Source organism: Mastigoproctus giganteus, chromosome 8 (genome assembly GCF_048544385.1).
Source record: "Mastigoproctus giganteus isolate SK-2022 chromosome 8, ASM4854438v1, whole genome shotgun sequence".
NCBI lineage: Eukaryota > Metazoa > Arthropoda > Arachnida > Uropygi > Thelyphonidae > Mastigoproctus > Mastigoproctus giganteus.
In genome coordinates, this window is record NC_143582.1 from 24,134,911 (window position 1) to 24,161,686 (window position 26,776).

The following is a 26,776-nucleotide window of genomic DNA, read 5'->3' on the forward strand; positions in this document are numbered from 1 at the left end:
TAATAATCATCACATTTTTATCACACCCGAAAGTGTACAGTATTTAAATAACTACCAATATTAGAAAAACACATGTGAATAAAAATTCCAAAATTACAGAACACGGTATTCACACACATACTGTAAACAAACCACACAGGCATGGAATCTTGTTTAATTTCTGTCATAGGTAGCGCTTCGGTTATGACGTCACTCAGATGTAGTAGATCATGATTGTGGCAGAGGGCGTTGCCTAAATCTGACCCGTATGATACGTAATCCAAACATTGGACATAGTGGCTTCTTCGGTAAGTTGAGAAGTATTTAAAGAGACCCTGGAATCAGGAACATGGCAATCAAAGTTTACATTTCCGGTATCTGTGGGAGTCAAGAAGTAAGTTTTATCTGATTGTTTGGATCAGGTTATATGATCTAAAAGATAAAAGCCTTAAGTTAGCAAGATTTTTTTTTTCTTGTATCACGATGCTGAAGCCCTGAATGTGCAGCTTAATTTAGAGTTGCATTTTAGCATATTCAGTTAAGTGCTTTGTGTGGAAACTTTTGTATTCTCAAGCTCAAACTATTAAAAATACTTTACTGATTGCTAATTACGTAATCTCCCTGTTACTTTTATTTTCATAAGAGCCAAAACAAGAATTGCATAAAACAATAAGTATTAAAATTGCGCTTCAAATGTTTCACCTGATTCCGGTTATTGTACTTGTCACAAAAATACTTCATATAACTTTCATTATGGTGAAAATAAACTGTGCGTATGCACAGTTTATTTTCACACTTGTGATGAATCCAGAATAGTCTAATAACGGTAAGGTATTGTAGGTTATCTGTAGGACGTTTTACACAAAACTGCACACTTCGGTAAACACCTCATCCATGACACGTTTATAGACTAATAGTGCTGTATAATTCTTGAACACTAGCCTAACCTAACGCTGAAGAAATAGAGAAAAAGTTCTCACATAGATGATGGCCAAGTTAGTATTGAACGGAACAACTCGACCAAAATCAGGAAAATATAAAACAAAATCGATGAACTGTTACACAGGTAAAGGAAACTCGAGACTGGGAAACGCCTTATACAATGATCTGGAAACTGCTTATGACAATGAACAATCTATTATATATACTAAAATAAGTTATACTAGAATTTCTAACATTATCAGATGAAAATGTGTATTCAGTGGAATAAAATTAAATATTGTATATGAATTGAGGATAAATATTTCGCCTGTTTAGTTGCCATTATTTTAAATTTATATGACAAATTTTAGCAGATACATAAAACTGCATACATTTTTATTTCCTTTCATTACATATGACTATGGAGCTCTGAACATGTTCTGACAAACCTGAGAATCCAGTTTGTAAACACCTCAGGCATGACATTGAGGAGTACTCTTGTGAGGCTCTGCTTAAGAATTTGCAGTGCACCTTCATGTAATTCACATAATCTGTTGGTGTCAGGTCTTCATTTGTAAGTAGGGTAGCTAGAAACTGGTTTAACACTACTTCATTTGTATTCTTATACGTAGTCTGCTTAATGATGTGAAATAAAATTTTACTACAAAGCTTTATTGTATAGTATTTAAAATTAGTAAATATTTAAAACGTATGTATTAGTGAATGCATTTTTAATTAAGAAAATTTTGTCCTACTTTATTAGCTGTCAAAAACTACTTCCGAAAAAAATGCCATTGAAAATTTGTAGTTCAGATTCTTTTAGCTTATTGATGCTTGAATAAATTGAGGTGCTTATGTTTTATTCCTTGTGATAGTTATGGTGATAATATTATTGACACAGCAATAAAACTATGCTAAACTAAGATCATCAGCTTCTTCCACTTAACTCCTTTAAGTCAATCATCCCAGAAACTGAAAGGCAAAATGTGATCACCATTAGCACATTCATTAAAGCATCTTTGAGAACTCCATATTAAATAAATGTTACTGTTATCAACAGTATTGGAAGTCGGTTTATCTGGTATGACTGTCTATGCTTAAATAAGTAACAATACAAAAGAATATTGAATGAATATGAAAAACATGACATTGCTTAAAAACATTAGGTGATATAAAATTAAAAATATTCACTGCATGGATTTTAAGTAAAAATAATTTATTGAATGACAGTGTGGCTCTTAGAAATATAGGCCAAATAATAGAAAACTATATATATGCTTTAGTAGAATACTAAAATAGAATAATTGAAATAGAAAGGAGGGTGGAAAAGGAATTATGGATTAAAAATTTAAGTATTTTTACTCTTATTCTACTTTGCTTATGTTACCTGCATGTAGAAAGATTTGCATTCAACTCCTGTGTTAATATTGATAAAACATTTAATAAGTATTAAATCAATAAACAGCAGAATAATGCAAATAACATGTTGTTTGTGTGATTCTGCTGTTTACTGATAACAGATAGTTAGCTACGCCACCAACTACAGCTCTCTGGGAAATAGGGACTGGGAGAAGTCATGCCTGAAAATAATACTTTGTGGAGGAAGGGGGGAACTTGGGAGAGTAGTAACTTAATACCTAATGATTTTAATGCTAGTTGACTTTTTTTTCTTAAAGTCAACTGGTACTAAATCTCTAATAAATTTTAATTAATCTTTAATAAAGATTAATTAAATATTAATAACATTAGATATTAACATTTAATCTCTTAAATAATTTGTATACTGTGATTCATACAGAAAAATATGTTGCACACTTGCGCTCTCTCTCTCTCTCTCTCTCTCTCTCTCTCTCTCTCTCTGCCTTAGGAAAATACCAAAAACTTCCAGATACAATGCCTTTATTAATGTGACTCTTCACTATTGGGGAAAGCATGTGCCCTAAAATATCTATTACTCTACTTTTCTATATAGCCTGTAATGAGAATTATATATGAAATTCCAGTTTATTTTTTTATTTATACTATTTTATGGATACATGTTAAACTGCTAACCATGATTTTGAAATGACTCAATTTAAGATCAAATTTGTATGTGAATTTTATTACTTAAAACTTGTATGCACATTTTGACAGTTTATGGATCCATTTTTTGAAGATTATCATGTGCATCTCTCTAAAGCCTCTGAACTATGCAATCTTAAACTAAAATTTTTATAATAGCTATTCCACTGAAGAAGGTTCTAAGATTGTAATTATATCTTTCGATATAATTTATTTATATAATGTTTAGCCGACCGGGCTAGCCGAGTGGGTAAAAGTACCTGCCCGGCAACCCAAAGGTCGCGGGTTCGATTCCCGCCTCGGGCTTGGATCAAAGTACTGCAAAAACCTTGGGAGGTGCAATATGGCCACAGAAGCCGATGCGCCAACAACTACCAAATCAAAAAAAAAAAAAAAAAAAAAATATAATGTTTAATTAATCTTATTAAAATTAAGTTGTTTGAGGATTGGTCAGTGACTACTAAACACAAATTATTTTATTGTTAAGATTGTTTGAAGCTCCTCTGCTGTAATTTAAGTTTGTAATGGGGGTGGGGATTTAACCCCCTAAATGTGACGTTCAGGTTGTATAATTGTCTGCATGTATTAGTTTGGAAAATTAATACATGCAGACAATTAACTTTCATTTGGAAATTGCAAGTGACTCTTTAAGCTAAGTTTCTGTTTCATGATTAGCTTTATTTTATTTATTTAAAATTCTGTACTTTGAATATGCCATTAAATTTTTTTATCATTGAAAAAGATTGAGGAACACTAATTTTTGCTCCTACAAGAAATAGCTTAAGGTGCATATTGAAAAACTAACCAGCCATCTTAGAGAGAAGGGCCTGATTGAAGTGTATAAAGCCCTGAAAGGATAAGTAAAATGAACAAGAAAGTATTTTTTATGTGCATATTGTGTGTGGATTGTTTATCATTCATAAAAAAAATTTCAAAATTATACCACAAAATATTCAATGATATTTTAAGACAGGTAGCTGCATTAGATATTAACATTTAGCAATCTCTCATATTGATTCCTTATTGTTCTAGGGTCATCTAATAAAAACTCTGGTACTTGGATACAAAATGACTAAAATTAGCTTTGCCTAAAGTGATAATGCTGATTAATACATTCCAAGTGCTTGAACCTGAGATATACTTCTGGCACATTAGCCACACTAATACAACTGTGCAGAAAGTTGACTTGATTATGTATTCAAAATGTCACGTATATAATCTTATTTTTCTAAAAAAAAAATTTATAATAAAATGTTTAATGACTTATTTCATGTCATTTAGCTTTTTTTACTATAAATTTATAAAAGTTCACTTTTATTATTGTTATTTAAAATTACACATACAACTTCAATAAGAAGAATACAAAAGGAATAGTTACCCAGCAGCACTTATTTTGTTTATATAAAAATAAAATGGAAAATTGGCAGCCAAATTATTTATTCTGATTTGAATGGCTACCAAATATTAATAATGGTGTGTGCGCATATTCATGTAGATGTAATTTATTTAAAATTACATCTACGTGAATATTGCTTAATGTAAATATTGTAAGTCTTTTTTATTAAAATGCATTAATTAAGGCTTACTGAATTTTAAAGAACCCTCTTATGTGATACTTTCATTGTTTTGGATTATTAATTAGCATGGCGTTAAAATAGCTTTATGGTTAAAGCCTTATACTACAAGTGCTATATAACATTATACATGACCTCATTCTCAAAGTTTCCTACTTGGTGCACTCTGCCTGGCATGGCAGCTAATCCTGTGGTTGTTTTGCCATTTTATTGCTGAGAAATGCTGGGGGGGGGGAAGATTTTTATAATTTAAATCAGTGGCCAGCAAATGGTTGATCACAACTGACTGGTTAACAGCAATGCATAGAAATAAAAATATATTATAATAAAATTAATTTTCTGAGCATGCCAATACCAGAAATTTCATTGAGTACTTACCTAATTTAGTTAAGTTTACTTCAAATTTCATGTACTTGCTGTGTTTTTTTTTTTTTTTTTTTTTTCCCTTCTCTTAAAAATTAAAATATAATTCTACAACCAATACATTTTATTTTATTATATAATTATTTTATCTATACTTGTGAAAAATTGATAGGTCAATCTTGAGACCATGTTCATTTTTAAAGTAGATCATATCATGGAAAAGGTTGCTGGCTGTGATTTTAGTGTGCAATTGATGTAATATATGCAGATAAAATGTTATGTAAAACAGTTCATCACAAGCTTTAAGAACCCACAAGTGAGCTATTTTTTGAGTATAATTGGAGGAACTTGTCATGTTAATCTGTTCTTTTAGTTTGTCTAGGCTGCATCTCTTTTCACCCTCCTTGCACCTCTTATGATTTTGAATTTAACATTTATTTTCATTGCCACTAAGTTATGGTCAGTATTGGCTATCTACTCCTAGATAGCTGAAAGAGTTCTTAATAGCATTTTTTATATCTCATATTCCTCAGTATATGATCTAGTTAGTATCTCTCAACATACCTGGGTTTCTTCCAAGTGCAGTATCTTTGCTTGTGAACTGTTGTTTATAAAGATTCTTTCTATAGAATTCATACAGCATTTCCTTCTTTTTTTTTTTTCTCTAATCTATAATCTTGCCCTTTTGCAATACTTTTTATCCCTTTCTTTTGTATTTTGTTGAAAAGTATGGTCACTTTGACTTCCATTTCATCCTGTATAAATAAATTATTCAAACATTTTAAGTTGCAAAATTGCCTTCATCTCGTGTGACACACCTGCTGTATTGAAACTAATCCTTTTTTCATCATTGTCATCTCTCTCTTTACCTCCATTCGTGCCACTTTTATCACTTCTTATGGCCCTTCACTATTTAGGAATAATGTTTTTGCTGCCCCATTAACATAACAGCTGGCTCTTAACTTATTTGATGGTGGTCAACTTGTACTATGTCACATATGCTATCATTGGAATTGTGTGTGTAGAGAGAAGGGGGCACACATTACTGCTTACTTCATCATTTTCTGATGGTGGTTGCTATGGTTGCTTAATTTCAGTTTTTGCAGTTTATTTGCAGATAAACCCTTATCTCTGTGTCATTCACCTGTTCAGCCTGAGGATGCACTTAATGGCTAGGACCTATACTTCTGGGAATAAATACAGACCCAAGCAGTAACCTACACCAGATTTATCATATTCTTTTTTGAAAATAATGATTCTGAATAACAGAATTAGTGTGACTGTTGCATTCTATATTGCCATCCAAAGGCAGTTGATATTACATTATAACAGTTCTGCTTCAAGAAACTTAGTTTTATTCCCCCCAAGAATAGTATTAATGTACCTACAGTTTCCCTTTTTTTTTTTTTTTTTTTTATTGGCCAATGAAAATATTTGGTGAATTCAATATATAATTGCATTAAGTAAATGAGATGAGCATTAACAGCTCTCTACCTATCTGATCTTTAAATTTGCAAGACTTGCATCCATTTTATATAGCTAGATGCATTAGCATTATAAATTTGTAAAGGAAAAGACCTTTCCAAATGGTATCCACTCAGCAATGAGCAGAAAGTTATCCAATTCATGATAGCCTCACTACATTAAGAAATTTAACCTTCAACTTTAGTTTTCTGGTAGCTTGCCTGTCTGTCAGTAAAAAAAAGATCAGTCTTATGAATTTAACTAGATTTTATATTAAATAAATCAGATATGTATTATTTTTCTGTTTGTATTATGTGTGTAATATCCTTTTCAGAAACCTAATTTTATATATTAGGTTAGAAAGCACCAGCAGAGGGTCCTCTTCATTTTGCACTCTATGAAAATAGAACATGAAATTATTGATGTTACTGAACCTGGAAGGGATGAAGATCTAAACTTCATGCAAGATGAGTGCAAAAAATATAATAAGAAAGACCCACTTCCTCCTCAAATCTTTAATGACACAGAATATTGTGGTGTGAGTATACATAATTTCTTAGCATTAAATTTATTTATACATTACATTAATGTGCTTTATAAAATCTTTATTTCTTAAGAAGAGTATTACTTAAGTTAGATAACAGGCGTTTAAATTTTTTCAAAATTGTTGGGTTTTTTTTTTTTTTTTCAAATATATTAAAATAAGGTAAGACCAACAGTGTTTCAAAAAACAGAAATGAAAAATGGAAGTTTTAAAACATTTTGTTAAAATGGTTTCTGGTGTAGATGTGAAGATAAAAAGGTGCTTCACATTCAAGAGAAAATTGGATGATCTGATGAGTGGTTATAGATTAACTTTAGAAGAGAAACTGGCCCAATACCAGATCTCTCCTTCCCAACTGAAACATTAGCTGTGTAAAACAAACAGTATTGCTTGTGTATGTTTTATTTATTTTTTCAATACATTTTTTGTTTAATATTAATATTTTTTTAAATGAATAGTAAATTTTTATTTATTAACCTTTGAATTTTAAAGTTTGAAAATGGGGGTAAGTGTTGGCAATCTATAGCTTTTATGGAACTAATCCCTGACTGTTATATGAAAATTGCATACTTATAGCACACATTCTACTATGCCTTTTTTTTTTTTTTTTTTTGCATTTTTTTAAAACATGTGTTATTATGGGACGAGCGATACTTTAAAGGCAAAATACTTGTCTTTAAAGATACTTGATGTTAAGAAAAGTCTAAATCCTAACGGTATTTCTCCACATTTTCTCAAAATCTGTGCTTCTGTTTTTTGCCACCTCTGTAGACTATTATTCCATCGATGTTTTTATTTCTGCATGGAAATTTATTCTCATCCAGCCAGTTACTAAAAATGGTGATAAATCTCTCCCAGTTATCTCCACATTGCACTTACCTCTACCTGTCCAGAATGATGGATAAATCCGTCAACTCTTAAACTACCTTGATGCCTTCCATCTGATCAATAATTTGCCAATGTGGATTCATTGTTCTACCGGTGATATATTGGCTTGTGATATGCATCTTTAAATTTTATGGAAAACTTTGAAACTCAGGCTATTCTACTTGACATTTCTAAGGCTTTTGACCTCATTTGGCATGCTCTCTAAATAAATTCCATCTTATGGATTACTGACTAGTTTTTGCAGTTGGGTAACCAGTTTTCTCTCTCTAAAAGCTCACTGTAAATAATGGTAGATGGCTGTCTTCTAATATTTCAACTAATTCTGGTGTTCAAGGTTTGTTTCTTTTTACAACTCTTTATGCATTGTATATTAACAACCTGATCCACTGAATGGAAATCCTATCCCTAGTTTGGCTGATGATAGCATGCTACATTCCAGTTTGAAGATACCTTTCCCTGCACAAATAGCTTCAACTTCTCAATTATCCACCACCAGTTCCTTAAATGCCAATCTGCAGGTAATTCTCCATTGGGGTGAAGAAAGCTTGAGTAGCTTCAGTAGTCCTAAAACTCAGTCCTGTTCTTTTTTTTTACAAAAAAAAAAAGTACTGCTCCTGTGCTTATCTTCAGTGATAGTTGAATTTCTAGACAGAATCTCATATTTTTATTGGGGATTACCTTGACTCTTCTGATACCTCTTAACATAGGCACAAATCACAAATATTGTTTTCCCTTTATAAAACAAACATGTTTCCTTTTCTTCTGAACAGCTATTGGCTCTGAATGAATCTCATATTTGCCTTACTATGAAATATTGTTACCTTTGCATGGGGAAGTGCCCCCAAAATCTCAGCCAAACTCTTGTCCTTTATTTAAAAGAGGACTGTCAACTGTTTGCAATTATTTTACTGTATCAATCTAAACTAATATTATATTGAATCAGTTAGGACCAAAAATCAGAGGAACTAGGGATGTTATATTCAGGAAATATAAAACATGTTTATATATATAAAACCCCAAAAGGACTTTTTTTTTGTCAATTGACAAAACTGTTTTAAAACTAGTATCCTACTAGTAAATTCCCACAAAAAAAGTAGGAAAGAAAGAAAATTATTCAGTGTTATCCAGTATATCTCTTGTGAGGTGGGAAAAGTTGTTCAGCTAGGTTAAATGACGTAACTCCTAAGTTTTCAATTATTTTTGTAAGAAGTGCATTTACTTAAATATCTACCTATTTCTCATGTTAAATTTTCATAATTTGGCAATTGATTGAGTGAATGAATATATCCACATTTCTATTTCAAGGTGCAGGATTTTCCTTTCAGAATATGTCTCTAGGGATTACTCGACTTGCCACATTATGGCCTTGGATGCCAATGTGCCATAAAACAACAACCAGCCAATCACAATTCTGTTTTGGGAAGTGTTCCCAACTACATATTTGACTATTCAATGTAGCCACTTATGCAAAAAATGTTGGCAACCACTGGATGATGACTTGGCACTTTCTGCATTAAAAATGCTGAAGATCATTTAGATCTAGAAATTAAAGCTTAAAAGAATTAAGATTACACCTGCCAGATTTCTCAAGCTAATAAACTTTGATACATGTTCACTGTGTGGCTTTGCTGACATCCAGATTGCATTAATTTTCTTTCTATACATTATCCAACACATCTTGCTAGACCAGAGGGTCTGTTATAAATCTTGAGTGAGCCCAGAATTTGTGTAGTTTCACCACTGAATATTCATCATCCTTGTGAAAACACACCAAATGTTCTATGCACACACCTGTGCATGACATGTTCATTAGCATGGGCACATGATGCAAGAAAGCAAGCTTATATAGCATCAGCCAAAAAAAAAAAAAAAAAAAACATTCCCTTCTCATTTTACTCATCCACCCGCTCCAAATGTTTGTCTAGTTTTGCCATAAATCTGTTTAAGCTATCAACTTATACAACGACAGATGGAAGTTTGTTCCAGCAATCACCCACCCATTGGCTAAAGGTAAATTTCTGCACATCTATCCTGCAACTATCTTTCCTCAATTTTCATTTATGCCCTCTCAGGTGTAGCCGGGTGGGCAGGAGCAGCAGTGCGTAGCGCACGCTTCTTGATTAGACTGGGGTTCGAGCCCGTGAGCCACCAAATATGGAGGATGCAGAAAGGTCAGGGAATGACCACCGTATATCTGCAGAGCAATATGGCCTTAGTTGCTAATGCTCCTAAAAACCAAACAACAAACCCTCTCAGTGATTATTCTGAGCAAGAGGAAGAATCCCATCAGCATTGAGCATGCTCAAGGCTTTATACACCTCAATCAGATCAGATCACCTCGCAGATGCCTAGTCTCCAGACACTGTAATTTGCAAAACTTAAACCTTTCTTCATAAGAGCAACCCTTTGTTCCATTCACTAACCTTGTTGCCTTTCTCTGTACTCATTCCAACAGCTCTACATTCTCCTTAAAATGAGGCCTCCAGACCTGTATACAGTACTCAAGGTGCAGCCAGACCATCCCCTTATTATACAAGGGGATAATCACCTCCTTATCTCTGCTAGAAAAATTCCTGTATATCATTGACAAGACATCATGAGCTACTCTTGCAGACTGTCTGCACTGCTCAGAAAACTTCATATCTGCCTGCACAGTTACCTCCAGGTCCTTTTCACTCTTTAGCTCTGTCAGTGTAGTACCACCCAGTTGTTTTTTGGAGCTTCTGTAGCCAGGTGGGAAGGAGCAGCTGTGCGTAGCACACGCTTCTTGATTAAACCGGGGTTCGAGCCCGTCACCACCAAATACGGAGGATGTGGAAAGGTCAGAGAATGACCACCGCATGACCCGGAGCAATATGGCTGTAGTTGCTAATGCTCCTTAAAAAACCAAACAAACAAACAATACCACCCAGTTGATACGTTACTCTGGGGTTACTGCTTCCCATATGCAGTACTTTACATTTCTCAATGTTAAACTTTAGTTGCCACTTCTCAGCCCATCTACTCTACTTTTCTAGATCCTGTTGCAGCAGCATACTATCATTAGTGGCATTAACAACCATGCCGACCTTCGTATCATCTGCAAACTTGGACATTAAGCCTGATATACCATCATTAATGAATACAGAAAACAACAATGGACCCAACGGTGAACCCTGTGAGACTCCACTAACATCATTAGCCCACAAAGAGCAGTGTCCATTGATTACCACTCTGTCGTCTCCCACTCAACCATCCCTTTATCTATAGCAGCAATTTGCCTCCAATGCCACACTGCTCCAATTTGTGCAGCAGTCTTCCATGTGCAACAGTATCAAAAGCCTTTCTAAGATCCAAATTATGATATCAAAATTATTCTTTACAATTTGTTCCTTTGTGACCAAATCATAGTATCCAATCAAATTAGTCAGACAAGACTTCCTCTTAACAAATCCGTGCTGTGTCCGAGCTATAACTGAAGTCTTGTCTCGATGATCCTGCAATGCTTCTTCAACCAGTGTCTCCATTAATTTCCCTGGAACAGAAGTTAAACTAACAGGTCTGTAATTACCTGTGTCTCCCTTTGTGGATTGGGGTCACATTTGCACATTTCCAGTCCACAAGTACCTCCCCTGAGTCAAAGGAAGCTGTCATAATTATGGCTAAGGGTTTGCTTACTTCCTTTGCTGTCTCCTTTAATATAACTGAATAGATTCCATCCACCCCAGTTGCCTTATGTTTATCATCAACAATTTCTCCTCCACTTTACTCTCAGTTATTATAAGATTATCTAGCTTACTGCCAGAGTTTAATTCACCTCTGCCATACCCCTCCCTGAATAACTCAGTGTGTGAATGTAGATGCAGAATATTCATTTAGTTTGTTAGCTACCTGAGCAGGATCATCAATAGTTGAACCATCGATATCAAGTGGACCAATCTGATTCATCTCCTTCCTAGAGTTTACATAAGTAAAGAACTCTTCTGTTTTTCTTTGCATCCTTTGCCAAAGATTTCTCCTAATCTGCCCAACCTTCATTGTGATGTTGTTACAGACCAGCTTATATCTATCATAGGTTTCTGTGTCACCCATTAATTTATTTGTATCCCATGCATTTTACTTCTCTGCCACATGTCTAATTAGTTCATCTGACATCCATTTAGGCGTAAATCTTGAACAATATTTCATTGTTGAAAAGTCTAGTAGCTTCCAAGATTAATTCTTTGAATGCTTCGAAGTTTTCATCAGTTGGTCCCACCGTATAGAATTTAAATACTGTTTCAGACCACTGTAGTCACCTTTACAAAAGCAAAAACCCTTCCCAAAGAGGTAACTACCCTTCATGGTAGTTACCTCTTTGAGTAAATCCCACTTCAGCACACTGTGATCACTGCCATCTATTGGTTCCTTTATCTGCAGATTCTTAATGCATGAAGAATCACTACTGATAATCAGATCAAGAGTATTACTCCCTCTAGTTGCCTCCTGAACATGCTGCTGTAGAAAACAATCATCCAATAAATCCACAAAAGCCTTGCTAGTGTGTGAGAGACCAACCCACAAATTCCAGTCAATCTCTGGGAAATTAAAATCCCCCATTATAAGACACTGATTTACTGGCCTACTCTATTTCTCTGCACAATTGCTCATTATACTCATCAGATTCATTTGGCCTATAACACACACCTACTCTATTTTTCTTTTCCCAGTGCTTATGTCACTCCAAACAGACTCAACATTACATTGTCCACCAACATCAATTGGATGCACTTCCTTAGATTTGTTTCTTAACTAACAGCATGCCGACCGGGCTAGCCGAGTGGGTAAAGTACCTGCCCGGCAACCCAAAGGTCGCGGGTTCGATTCCCGCCTCGGGCTTGGATCAAAGTACTGCAAAAACCTTGGGAGGTGCAATATGGCCACAGAAGCCGATGCGCCAACAACTACCACATCACATCATCACATCACAACTAACAGCATAACCCCTTCCTGTCCTGTCTATCCTTTCTGTACACATTGTATTCCCCAAATTCCAATTCAGCACTGCTTATGTCTGTGTGACACCATGTCTCTGATATCCCAACAATATCTGCCTTTGATGTCTTGACTAGCCCTTCAAGCTCATCAGATTTATTAACTATACTCCTAGCATTTGTGTACATGCAAGTATACATGCACCTGATTAAAAAGACCTGCACGTCTGGATTCATTATTAAAATCGAATTACTGTTGCACAGAGCAAAACGGATACAGAATAAATTGACAAGTTTAATAATAGGAAAGTACATACATATATTAGATTAGATTCATACAAAAAAGCTTTCGGTTGTTTTTGTCAACCTTCCTCAGTCAAACTGACAGTAAGAGTGGAACATGAGGGTGTGTACTGCCAATCATGTACATGCCTGTGGACATTGCCAGCATTTCATCTCTACCACAGGCTTCAACATCCAACAATTAATCATGCAGTTCATGTACATGATTGGCAGTACACACCCTCATGTTCCACTCTTAACTGTCAGTTTGACTGAGGAAGGGTGACAAAAACAACCAAAAGCTTTTTTATATGAATCTAATATGTATGTACTTTTCATAATTTATTCTGTATCCATTTTGCTTATTCAGTCTTCCCTTTACACAGATACCGTTCAATGTTTGCCAGTTGTTATCATCTACACTCAAATTGCATTACTGCCCATTTAAATATACATATTCATTTGTTTACAGCACACAAATTTAGTGCCATAATTTTCACACTCAAATTGAGTATCTGACACTTATCTTAGAGGGTATCTTTATCTGTTTTGCAGGTGCAATCATTTATCCCATACATATCCCAGCCGTTTATCCTAGAAATCTATTTCATTTGAATAAACCGTGTAAAAGTTAACCCCTCCCTTTAAAAAAGAAATCTGCATATTAAGTTTATTTGTGATCAGTTATATAGAAAGTGTACAAAGTTACTTTTTATCCCTACATGTTTGGTTTTTTTTCTACCACCTACCCCACTCTTTGTTTTAACCTAATGCAGACTCATAAGAGATCTAAGGAATAGAACTAAACATTTAGTGGAGCAAGAACAATTAATGAATATATTAGGGAAAAGGAAAAGTGGAAGGAGTCAAAGTTACAGGAATAAAAACGTAACTGTTTGATTTTTAAAATTTCTGAATGACTGATCAGAAATAAAGGATTCAGATTTGCTGTGTTTAGCTAGATTTTGAAATCAGGTTGATCTAATTCAACTTATGATCATATTTTTTTATTGTTAATAAATATATAAATTTCAATTCTTTATTCATTTCTCATACTTGGACTGCACCTTGTAGGATTATATTGACTTCCAGTTAGCTAATGATGATGATGAACTTCTGAGGTTTTTAAAGTTAGCTGACACAGCAATTGCAGATGTTCTGGAAAGTAATGCACTTCCTGTGGAATCTGAAACACTTAAAGAAAATGGATTTGCATCCCATGAAAATGAAAGTGAAGTGCAAGAGGAAGTAAGTATATTTGTTTTGTTTGCTATTTCATAAAATGTTAATTTTATGAAATATTAAATTAAATCGTATATGATCATATAGGATTTATTTTTTTATTTCAACCATAATTTTTATAGAGGTGATTGGAATCTTAATTTTATTTGTTTCTGAACCACAGCATTAGCATTAGTAGAGGCATATGATGCAAGAAAGCAAGCTTATGCAGCATCAGCCCAAAAAAGGAAAAAAAGCCACTTCCATTTCACCATTCCGTTCATTCGAAATACCTGTCCAGCTGAGCCTTAAATTTACTTAGGCTATCAACTTCCACAACAAGGGATGGAAGTTTGTTCCAGCAATCAACCACCCATTGGCTAAAGGTAAATTTCTGTACATCTTTCCTCAATTTTCATTTATGCCATCTCAGGCAATTATTCTGAGCAAGAGGAAAAATCTTATCGGCATTGAGCATGCTCAAACCATTCAATGCTTTATACACCTCTATCAGATCACCCCGCCGGTGCCTAGTCTCCATACACTAATTTGCAAAACTTAAGCCTTTCTTCGTAAGAGCAACCCTCTGTTCCATTCACTAATCTTGTTGCCCTTCTCTGTACTCATTCCAGCAGCTCTACATCCTTCTTGAAATGAGGCCTCCAGACCTGTATACAGTACTCAAGGTGTAGCCAGACCGTCCCCTTATACAAGGGGATAATCACCTCCTTATCTCTGCTAGAAAAATTCCTGTATATCATTGACAAGACACCATGAGCTACTCTTGCAGCCCGTCTGCATTGCTCAGAAACTTCATATCTGCCTGCACAATTACCCCCAGGAACTTTTCATTCTCTACCACCATCAGTGTAGTACCACAGAGTTGATACGTTGCTCTGTGGTTACTGTTTCCCATATGTAATACTTTACATTTGTCTTTGTTAAACTTCATTTGCCACCCCTCAGCCCATCTGTTCAACCTTTCCAGATCCTGTTGCAGCAGCATAGCATCAGTAGTGTCCTTAACAACCCTGCCAACCTTTGTATTGTCTGAAAACTTGGACATTAAGCTTGATATACCATCATCAGTATCATTTATAAATACAGGAAACAACAACAATGGACCCAACACCTAACCCTGAGGGACTCCACTAATAGCATTAGTCCACAATGAGCAGTGTCCATTGATTACCACTCTGTCAACTCCCCCTGAATCATGCCTTTATCCATAGAAGCAATTTGCCTCTAATGTCACACTGCTCCAATTTGTGCAGCAGTCTTCCATGTGCAACAGTATCAAAAGCCTTTCTAAGATCCAAATATATAATATCAGAGTTATTCCCTGAATCCAGTTCTTTTGTGACTGCATCATAGTTTCCAATCAAATTGGTCAGGCAAGACTATCCCTTAACAAAACCATGCTGTGTCCGAGCTATAACTGAAGTCTTGTCTAGATGATCCTGCAGTGCTTCTTTAACCAGTGCCTCCATTAATTTTCCTGGAACAGAAGTTAAACTCACAGGTCTATAATTACTTGTCACCCTTTGATCCTATTTTGTGAATTGGGGTAACATTTGCACATATCCAGTCTATGGGTACCTCCCCTGAGTCCAAGAAGCTCTCATAATTATGGCTAAGGGTTTGCTTACTTTCTTTGCTGCCTCCTTTAATATAACTGGATAGATCCTATCCACCCCGGGTGCCTTTTTTATGTTTATCCTCAACAATTTCTCCTCCACTTTCCTCTCAGTTATTACGAAATCATCTCGCTCACTGCCAGAGTTTACTTCACCTCTGGTATTCCCCTTCCTGAATAACTCCTCATGTGTGAATGTAGACGCAAAATACTCGTTTAGTTTGTTTACCACCTGAGCAGGATCCTCAACTGTTGAACCATCAATATCCAGTGGACCAATCTGATTCATCCCTTTCCTTCTAGAGTTTACATAGGTAAAGAACTCTTTTCTGTTTTTCTTTGCATCCCTTGCAAAGGATTTCTCATAATCTGCCTTTGCCTGCCTAATCTCCTTTGTGACTTGGTTACAGACCAGCTTATATCTATCATAGGCTTGCATGTCACCCATTAATTTATATGTATCCCATGCATTTTTCTTCTCTGCCATATGTCTCATTAGTTCATCTGACATCCATTTAGGCCTAAACCTTGAACAATATTTCTTAGTTGGTATGTAAAGCCTCTTAGCTTCCAAGATAAGTTCTTTGAATGCTTCCCATTTTGAATTTGCTGTTGGTAATATCAGTTGGTCCCACTGTATAGAATTTAAATACGGTCTCAGACCATCGTAGTTGCCTTTACAAAAGCAAAAACCCTTCCCTTTACCCCTGATGGTAGTTACCTCTGAGTAAATCCCACTTCAGCACACTGTGATCACTGCCACCTAGTGGTTCCTTTATCAGCAGATTCTTAATGCATGAAGAATCGCTATTGATAATCAGATCAAGAGTATTACTCCTAGTTGCCCCCCGAACATGCTGATGTAGAAAACAATCATCCAATAAATCCACAAAAGCCTTGCTAGTGTGTGAGTGACCAACCCACAAATTCCAGCCAATATCTGGGAAATTAAAATCCCCCATTATAAGATTCTCTGATATACTGGCCCACTCTATTTCCCTGTACAGTTTCTTATTATACTCATCAGAGTCATTAGGCCTATAGCACACTCCTACTCTCAATTTTGATCTCCCAATACTTATGTCACACCAAACTGACTGAACACTGCACTGTCCAGCGATGTCAACTGGCTTCATTTCCTTGGATTTTATGGGTTTCTTAACTAATAGCATAACCCCTCCTCCCTGTCTATCCTTTCTGTACACATTGTACTCCCCAAATTCCAGTTCTGCATTCCTTATATCTGTGTGACATCACGTCTCTGATATCCCAACAATATCTGCCTTTGATGTTTTGAGCAATACCCTCAAATTCATCGAATTTATTTACTAAACTCCTAGCATTGGTGTACACGCAAGTATACATGCACCTCTTCCTATTCTTAGCTACCCTAACACAACCCATGTGGGTGCCTCCGTAGCCAGGTGGGAAGGAGCAGCAGTGCGTAGCACACGCTTCTTGATTAGACCGGGGTTCGAGCCGGTCACTACCAAATACGGATGATGCGAAAAGGTCAGGGAATGACCACCGCATATCCCGGAGCAATATGGCCTTAGTTGCTAATGCTCCTAAAAACAACATAACTAACAACCCATGTGTTTACTTGTACTGCAATGACTCCCAGCAATCACTGAAATACCCTGCATCTTGTTTTCCAGGTTGCTGTTCATTCCAATATAAGCAGTGCAAGAATCACTTTCACCTCTGCCTGTGGCTACTGTTAATCTATTAGTCCTTGTATCCTCCCCAAGCTAGCAGTTTTCTGACCCACCTAACACTGCCTCGATAGCATCAGCAAATATTCTAGCACCCTTTCTATTTAAGTGTATCCCATCCATGTAGAAGCAGTCTGTCCTGTTAACAAGTACAGACCAGGCTGAAAAAAATTCTACCCCTTGAGCCTTGCACAATCTTTCCCGGGCCGAATTGATCGACAAGGCTCTCATCATATACTCCCTCCTACTGTGTCTGGGCAGAATTGCAGACACTTTTCTAGTGATGACTTGCAGTTTTGTGTCTTCAAATGGCAACAAACTCTTTTTAGGTAAAAAAATAGAAATCTCCCTGAGGAAACCTCATAATTAAATTTAATATTGACTAGCTCAATACTAAGTACAAAAATCTCTCAATTTCTCGTCACAAATAGTAGCAGAAATTAATTGAATGACTGGCAATTGATAACTAAAATACAGTAGACTGTCGAAATAACAGCACATTGAGATCAGATGTTTACATAAAATGCGGATGTCTTGCAATGCTGAAAAAAAGAAAATAAGTCACATTGAAAGTGAATTCTGTACTGATATCATGGATTATAATGATGTTTTACATTTTTTTTAAATAAAAAAAAACTCCTCACTGTGGCTCCTAAAGTCAATAAACCTCATACAGGGAAGAAAAGAAGAATAATTAACAACGTTAAAACTTAGTGATAAACGATATAATAATAGAAATTAGAATGGGTGCAAGCAGGAGTGGAGGGTATTTAATGGCAGAATATAATATTAGATCTTCAGCATGTTTGTTTTTTATGTGCAGTTAATAAAATTTGCATTTTAATCTCTTTCTTATTTAGCCTCATTATTTCTGCATTAAATATATTAAAAATAAAACTTTATAGATAATGGAAAAATCAAAATAACGGCATCGTGAATCCCTGAAGGTGCAATTATTCTGAAAGTCTACTGTATGTACAATGAGAGTCAAAAATTGTGCCCAGAGGCATTTTCAGAAAAAATTCCCTAAAACCTCTACAGAACTCACAAACATGAGTTGTATATGCAATGTAATTAGTGCAGTGCAGTAAATCTTGAGACAACAAGATCAATAGCAGAGTATCATAAATACAAACCAAATTCTAATGAACTTTCTCATAAAATGTTTTTGGTTGCTACCATAATTATATTGAATTTAAGTTCAAAAGGAATCCAATGATAGAAAGAAATATTACTTTTGTATAAGGAGTTGGAATTTCTGTAGTTATGCCATTGTGTAGTTCATCACTCATACAGATTTTATTATTGATTGTTTAGTTTTGACAGAAACTGTTTATATTTTAGAGTTTACTTAGTACTGTAATATAACCTTATTCTTTTAAGGATATAATGATTAGGCAGTCTTATTGTTAAATTAAGATATTTCACCCACATGTTTATGCAGATTGAACTTTATTTCATGTAAAATATATAATATAGCAGTGCTTTTTTTGGGACGGTACGCAATGCTATGGTGTGCTGGCACCTTTATTAACAGTGACATGTGACATTTGGATGCAGTACACTTCGAAATTTGTAATATTGTTAATGAAGAGAATAACAAGAAATTCTTGTTTCTTAAAAGGTGTATATTTGTCTAAAAAAAAAAAATATATATATATATATATATAAAGAATTATTATTAGTGTAAAATATAGTAGGTAGATATTTGTTTAGAATTAGACTGTTGAAAATACGGTGTACCCTGGGAGCGATATAAGTGTTGACCGAAAGGGGGGGGGAAGATAGGAATCGAAATTAAAATAAATATAACAAAAGAAAAAATAAACCAAATGGAATTTTGAAGAGACGACCAAGGTGGAAATAGCATTGCGGTGTCATTCATAATTTTAGTGTCTTCTTCAGAGGTCATCCACCAAAATAATGGAAAAGACAGCAATGCTCTTACTTCTGACTGACACCGCAATGCTATTTCCACCTTGGTAGTCTCTTAAAAATTCCATTTGGTTTATTTTTTCTTTTGTTATATTTATTTTAATTTCGATTCCTATCTTTCTCCCCCTTTCGGTCAACACGTATATCGATCCCAGGGTACACCGTATTTTCAATAGTCTAATTCTAAACATAAATATCTACCTACTATATTTTACACTAATAATAATAATTCTTTATATATACGTTATGGTTGTAGGATATTTTTGCGTTAGCAGTGACCCTGATCCATATTTCATGTTATCGTAATACTGCTTATCTAATTTTATCTTAATCTCCTCCCGCAGCATATACCATTAGCTTCTCCATTCTATTATTCTATAAGATTATATATATGAGTAGGAGATGCAAGAAAAGAAAAAGAGACAGAGAAACAGGAATTGCACCTGAATGTGCAAAGCTGCAAAGACAGGATACAAAAGATATAATGATAAAATTAGCAGTAATTAATAAAAATACAAAAAGATGGAGAAGTAAATAACACAAGGTGCCGACCTAATAGGGGGAAGAGAAGAGAATGAGAAATTAAAAGAAAAATGTTAATCTTAATCTAAAAAAAAATTATGAAATTATATAGAATTAAAGGTTGAATTAATAAGCCAATCATATGTACAGGAGTTGAAAGGGAAAGAAGAATTTAATCAATGTTAAATAATAGAGCATCAAAATGAGGGTGGTAGGAAAGGTAAATAGGGGGGAAAAAAAAAAAAACTTGATGCAAACTAAATAAAATTGGTAAATAGATCAGGTATTTCATCAGGGGATACACCTGATCATGTACCAAAGCACTGTTTCTATGCAAACTTTACACACACACACACACGCGCAAGGTGTTTCAAAAATGGTCAGTAATTTAAAGGTGAAAAGTACAAACTAAAATAAGCAAAAAGGTCCCAGTGAACATTGGGCCGCAAATGAACTATTTTCAAAATAATGCATTTTAAGATCTGCCACTGACTATGGGAGCACTCTGGGAGGGTAGTCTGTATTTCTGAGACCTTGTACATGCTGGATATGGTTAGGGGTACAGTAATTGGCTATGTAAAATTTGCCAACACACACTGCTATGACTCAGTACACGCTCTTGCAGAGCAACCTTCCTTGTCGAAATTCCTGGATTTTATTCTATTCTTTTTAACACTGTTTCCTCAACATCAGGTGTTATGCTTCTGGGGCTACCAGCTTGTACTCCATGCAAAGCGCCCATGTTCTCTAAGGTATTAATGTACTCTGAATGTGCATCTGTTGGGCTGCCTTTAGTGGGGAAATGCTTCTTGGTACAAATGTGCAGCCTTGAGTGCACTGTCGTTGGCTTTACCATATGTGAAGTGCATGTCCACATACTCTTCATTGCTGTAACCTCTTTCCATGTTGACTATCCTTTGACAAATACTGGTATGCCTGCTATGTGTCAGAGCATTGAGAAAGGGAGAGAATGAGCATAACCTAAACAAACAAGTCAGTGGTGGATCCCAACTAGAAATGTGCAATATCTCAAACGATTCACTTAAGGACCCATGTTTACTAGGTTTTTTTTTGAATATTGTAGCCTGTACAGTTCACCTTTAAATTATTGACCATCACTTTTGAAACACCTTGTATATATACAGGATGTCTCAAAAATATTGGTACAAACGTTTAGGGGAGGTAGGTAACATCTAAAGCAGGGGTGGGCAACTTTTTTCGTCAGCGGGCCGAATGAAATTTTTGTATCATGATGCGGACCAAATGAAATTTTCGCATCAGGATGCGGGCCGGAATAGATTGAACGATTTAATAAAAAAAAATCAGAACCTAAAAAATGTTATATTACTTGAATTACCAAATTATTAAGTTATTTTTAAAAAAAATATCTGAATGTCCAATTATCATTGAAAATGCGGCATTCGGCATCAATTTTTCTTTTTTTTTTAATTGGCTCATTTTATGGGCTATAAATTATATTAAATTAAAAATTGTAATAATTAGAAAAGGCATAAAACATAAAATATCTCGCACCAATATTATTTTTTTCAATAAGAAGTCAAACCCAAAGGAACTTCGTTCGATCGATGCTACAATAATAATTAGGAAATAACTCTTTGACGCTGCGTAGAATCACTTGGTTACTGTTGTACTGGCCGCGATTCCCGATTGAACCGAGTTAAGCCGAACGTTTACGGCGAGTGTAGTCAGGTATGGATTTTCTGTATTTATGCATTTACCGAGGGGGCCGGATTCAACATCGTCGCTGGCCGGCTGTTGCCCACCCCTGATCTAAAGGAATGTGAATCGCATATTAACCCATAACCGGAAACGTCATGGGAAAGTTGTAGCAGAGAACAAGAAGCAGAAATGACACAAGACAGTAATTAGTGGCAAACATTTATTTGACATAATATTAACAATGGAGTAAGAGATGGATGCATTTCATGATGTTACAACAGATGCTCAAAGGTTCCACCATGAGACGCAATGCATGCGTGACACCGACAGCATGGATTGGCAGACATAGTCGAACACACCTGGAGTTTCTTTGACAGTAGCAGCAGCGCAGAAGAGTCTCACCACAAGATCCATTTCCATCTCCACAGGAAATTCATACACGATAGATTTGAGCCCCCCCCAGAAAGAAACTACGGCCAATCCATCGACGCCCAAAACGCATGTTCAAATGGTCACGAACACACCTTCCATAATGTGCAGGCACCCCGTCATGTTGAAACCAAATGTTGCATCTCACATTTGCTGGAACATCGTCAAGTAACCCTGGTAGAACTTGTTCAAGAAAGATCCGATATTTAGTGGAGTTCATGTGGGATGGTAACAGGTATGGGCCGACTAAGCATTCACCAACCATACCTGCCCACACATTTATTGCAAAGCTATGTTGTGGCACATGGGGCACACACCGTGTGGGTTGTAGTGAGCCCACACATGAGCATTGTGCTGATTGAATAAGCCTTCCAGAGTGAAATAAGCCTCATCCATGAACAAAATATAGGCTGGAAAATTCAAGTCTTGAACACTTTCTTGGAGAAACCACTGCGCAAAAGCCACACGTGTAGGATGATCTTGGGGGAGCAGTAACTGAACCCTTCGGAAATGAAAGGGGGTGTAAGGAATCATCGTGCCAGACACTGTACACTGCAACGAGACGCTCGTAAGGCAGAGGCAACGGCACGTGTGCTGGTAGTAGGATTATTCTGGAGGCATTCAGCACACTTTTTTCCATGGTGGGAGTTCGCATCGAACGTGGTCTGTCCGCACTACTCCTGTTACCTCTAAATGACCCATAATCGCACAAATTTTGATGCACACGCGCAAACAAACGGTGGTCCGGTACATGTCTGTCTGGGAAGCGTTCTCCATAAATTCGTTGAGCGGCTTGTCCATTGCCCTCTGCTAATCCATACACTAGGTGCATCTCTGCCAGCTCACAGTTCGTATATCGATGCATGCTCTTCGTGCGGCAACTACTGCTTGAATGAGTAAACCAGAAATTTTATCTCTCATGAACTGATGAACAGTGCCGTCTACCAATTTACAGTGATGTTTCCGGTTATGGGTTCCTATGCGATTCACATTCCTTTAGATTTTACCTACCTCCCCTAAACGTTTGTACCAATATTTTTGAGTCACCCTGTATAAGTAAATATATTGGTATTAATCCTTGTATTTCTAATTCTAAGAATATGCCTATTTTTTATATTTTGGCTTTTTATACTCAGGATATACCTTGAAATTTTATAATTTTTAGTGAATCAAATTGACTTAGAGTTAAAGATTCCAAAACTGAAATTTTTAACCCTGTCTAAATTCACCAAATAAGTCGTACTTTAAAACAGCATGGAGTTTAATTGCTAATTATTTATTTTATAATAAAGCTAAAGTCTTTTGTTTTGTTAACAGTTTCTTGATTCTTAATGTTTTTGATGTTGTAAAATTAGTATCTGAATACATAATACATTTCTCTAGAATGAACAAGTAACAGAAGAAGCTGAAGACGGTAAGAAAACTGTAGAGACAAAAGTTATGGAAAGCTCAAATGGTGATGTAATTGAAACAGTTACTGTAGTTGATACAAAAACTGAAGTTATTGCACAACCAAAACAGGAAGAGTCTGAGGAAGATGAAAGCGAAGAAGAGTCTGAAGATGAGGAGAACTAAAAACGTTTGCATTCAATTAAATATATTCCATTATTTTAATTCAAAACATTGAATTTCTGAATTGGTTGAGTGATAATTACTTTGCAGATGCCAAGTCTTTCATAAAAATGTTACCAATATATAGCTAAGTATAACTTGGATTTCAGAATTGTTGCATATTGGTTTCGTGCTAGAGTGAGTGAATCAATCCTTCATTTGCAGCAGGGCCAACACTAGCATTTGTGGCACCTGAGGCAAAACCTTGTGATGGTGCCCAATTCATATCGTATTTTAATACGCATATATATGCAGTGCGGCACACTGCCTATTTTAGATGGCGCCTGTGGCAAGTGTCTCATTTGCACACCCTAGCGCCAGCCCCGATTTGCAGAACTTTCAGAACTGTAACATCAGTATTAAAATTAGAATTTTATTTCCTTATATACTAGTAACATTTTTGTGATTAATCCTGTCTGTTTTTAAAAATTCAGTTAATCATACATTGTTCCATTCTAAATTACTGCCACACTAGAGAGGTGAGAATAGAAATTTTTTTTTAACATATCTGTGTTCTTTTTGCCTTAGGCAGTTGCATCTTATTGCATTAATAGAAAAAGGATAAAAAAAAGTGGGAATGTGCATGTTGCCTTCTTTTTCAAAACAAAAATTTTAACTTCATTACTTAATACCAATCCATCCAGATAACTGAGTTAAAGTCAATGAAAAAAAGTAATATAAAATCCTTTTAAGGTGATAAAAATTTTATAAAATGAAATGCTAAACAGTAAAAACCTGCCTAAAGTAAACACTCACATACTGCTGCTCAAAAATGATCATTTTTATGGTCACTATGTACAGAGTTTTTAATTTCATGCAAGAAGTGATTTTTAGGACTCGTAGGTTTATGGTCAAGAAAGAATATAGTTTTGTGCTAATCTTTTTCATATCATTAAAGTATAGGGAAAATTATGCAATTCAAATAATTTATAAAATAATATAAAAGAAAAACAAAGTATCACACTATATATGTTATATATTGTGAAACATTAATCTTTTCTACAAAAATAATAAAAAAGAATACTGTACTTATAAATTTTCTTTTTTTTTTTCATTAGGAATTTTTGTTTGTATGTAATTTGTCATCGTTTGCAAATGCAGTATATACATAATGATATATAATGCGGTATATATATTGTTTCAGGATTTACAGAACTCTCTCTCTTAATGGTAGTTAACTTTCATCCCTATAGTTATGTGCTTTGTGAAGTTTTTTATTACTTTCTTCCATGTCAGATGCCTTTTTTATTTTCACATCAGTTATCCATACAACAATAAAATTTCTTTTACAATACTCTTCTGTGACAAAATTAGCAGTTGATTCACTCAAACTTAAATTTAAAAAATGTGCAGCAGTGGTTTCATGTCAGTATTATAAGTGCATTGGCTAATCATAATATATTCACTTTTGATACAATTTCCAAAAATAATTACAGAATTTTATATTTGGATATTACATTTAAACTTTGCATAAAAAGCTTTAAAATTATTCCTTGATCCAAGGGTTGTAGTAATGGGCAGTTAACTTCCATTAAAATGTGCCTTTTCATTTTATTATTCATGTCTTTCAGCCATTTGCTGAATAGTTCTGAAGCTCTCCGTAATACTAGTTATTTGTCCATTTGAAAGTGTTTGAAACATCTGGATTTTTGCGATTTTTCTTTAGTAACTAGTGGCTGAAGATAAAACATTTTGGCTCTTTTTTTTAAATACAAACTCTAGAATGTAGGTTGGAGGTGGTAAAAAAAACATACATTTCAAAATACTTATAGCATAGGAATTTTGAATTTTTCATTGAAAGGGTTTTTCTTTTCTTGTTCATAGTGGCAGAAAGTGTGGTGTTTTTTTTTTTTTTTTTTTTCCATAGCCTAACTGCCAATTTTCAGTCATGAATTCTAACAATGTTAACACACTCTTCAAAGTAGCTTATAATGCTGCCATGTGTGAATATTTCTCGGTGAATGCTTTTTAATGGTTCTTAATATTTACTTTTTTATAATTTTTTTTTTTTTCTGATTCTGAAATGCTGTCACTGTTTTTCTTACTGTTATTTTTCAAGAATTTCCTGAAGAAATTGCATTTCTATTTGTGCTAAAAGTATAAAATATTAAGTGTTTTATGACTGCTATTAATTTGTATTGTGCCCTTTTCTCTCTATTCTATCCAAAGTATGCTGGCCGTAGTATTGTGATCAGCATTCACAAGTAAGAAGTTACAGCTTTGAGTCCATATGCTGCCTACCAAAAGTGTGCGACTGATTGTTAACTGGCCCTGAAAATTCAGCTACCTTTCATTTGATATGTATACATTCACAATGAATACATAGTCTTCTATCCTTAGAATAAACAGAAATTTAATTTTATTCCATTCTCATGCCGCATTGTACATAGAGGTACATTATACTTTTCAGTAACGTTAGTTATTCAACCTCTCAATGTTTTATCAAGTTAAATTTGCACTAAAAATTAGATTTAAAATGGAGCAAGTTTTGAATTGAAACTCTTCGTTAAATAAACTAGAATTTCACTGAAGCGTTTTAATTTTAGCTTTATTATTTTTTATTTTTAGTTTCACCACTGAATTAATGATCACTTTATGGGGACACGTATGTCCTAAAGTGTCACCTGAAAAGTAGTTATTGGTAGTGATATCCCCAGCACTTAGTCCTTGAGGCTTCTTTAATAATGTTGGTGCAGGTTGAAAAAAAAATATTTATTTTTGGAGGCCTATTATTATTTGGGGCCCAAGTATATGCTGGTGGAGCCCATGTGGATAGACTGCCTTGTTTACTGGTTGCTGTATGCAAAAAAAAAATTCCAGTGAAAGCATAGGAGTTTTTTCAGAGCATAATGAAAAGTGGCCACAGTTGATTGAGATGATCGCTTTGGCAAGTTTTACTGTATAAATATTTTTGAGAGAGAGATTAAAATTGACTGCAAATTAAATTCACAATTTTGTGAACAAATACAAAAACTTTCTTCACAAAAATATTTTGTCTG

General features: G+C 34.9%; 1 protein-coding gene across 2 annotated transcripts in view; it reads left to right on the plus strand.

Moving 5' to 3' along the window:
* The first annotated feature begins 251 nt into the window (after positions 1–251).
* The window catches only part of LOC150081368 (uncharacterized), a 33,543-nt gene continuing 7,018 nt past the window's right edge, over positions 252–26,776 (plus strand). The window contains exons 1-4 of one of the 2 annotated variants that reach the window (XM_090379298.1): positions 252–373; positions 6,718–6,900; positions 14,103–14,276; positions 23,550–23,745. In XM_090379298.1, coding sequence (XP_090235424.1) covers positions 329–373; positions 6,718–6,900; positions 14,103–14,276; positions 23,550–23,741 — 594 coding nt within the window. In that variant the 5' untranslated portion in view covers positions 252–328 and the 3' untranslated portion in view covers positions 23,742–23,745. Of the gene's footprint in view, positions 374–1,432; positions 1,475–6,717; positions 6,901–14,102; positions 14,277–23,549; positions 23,746–26,776 lie in introns of those variants that run through there. The other variant, XM_090379299.1, reaches the window with a different exon arrangement.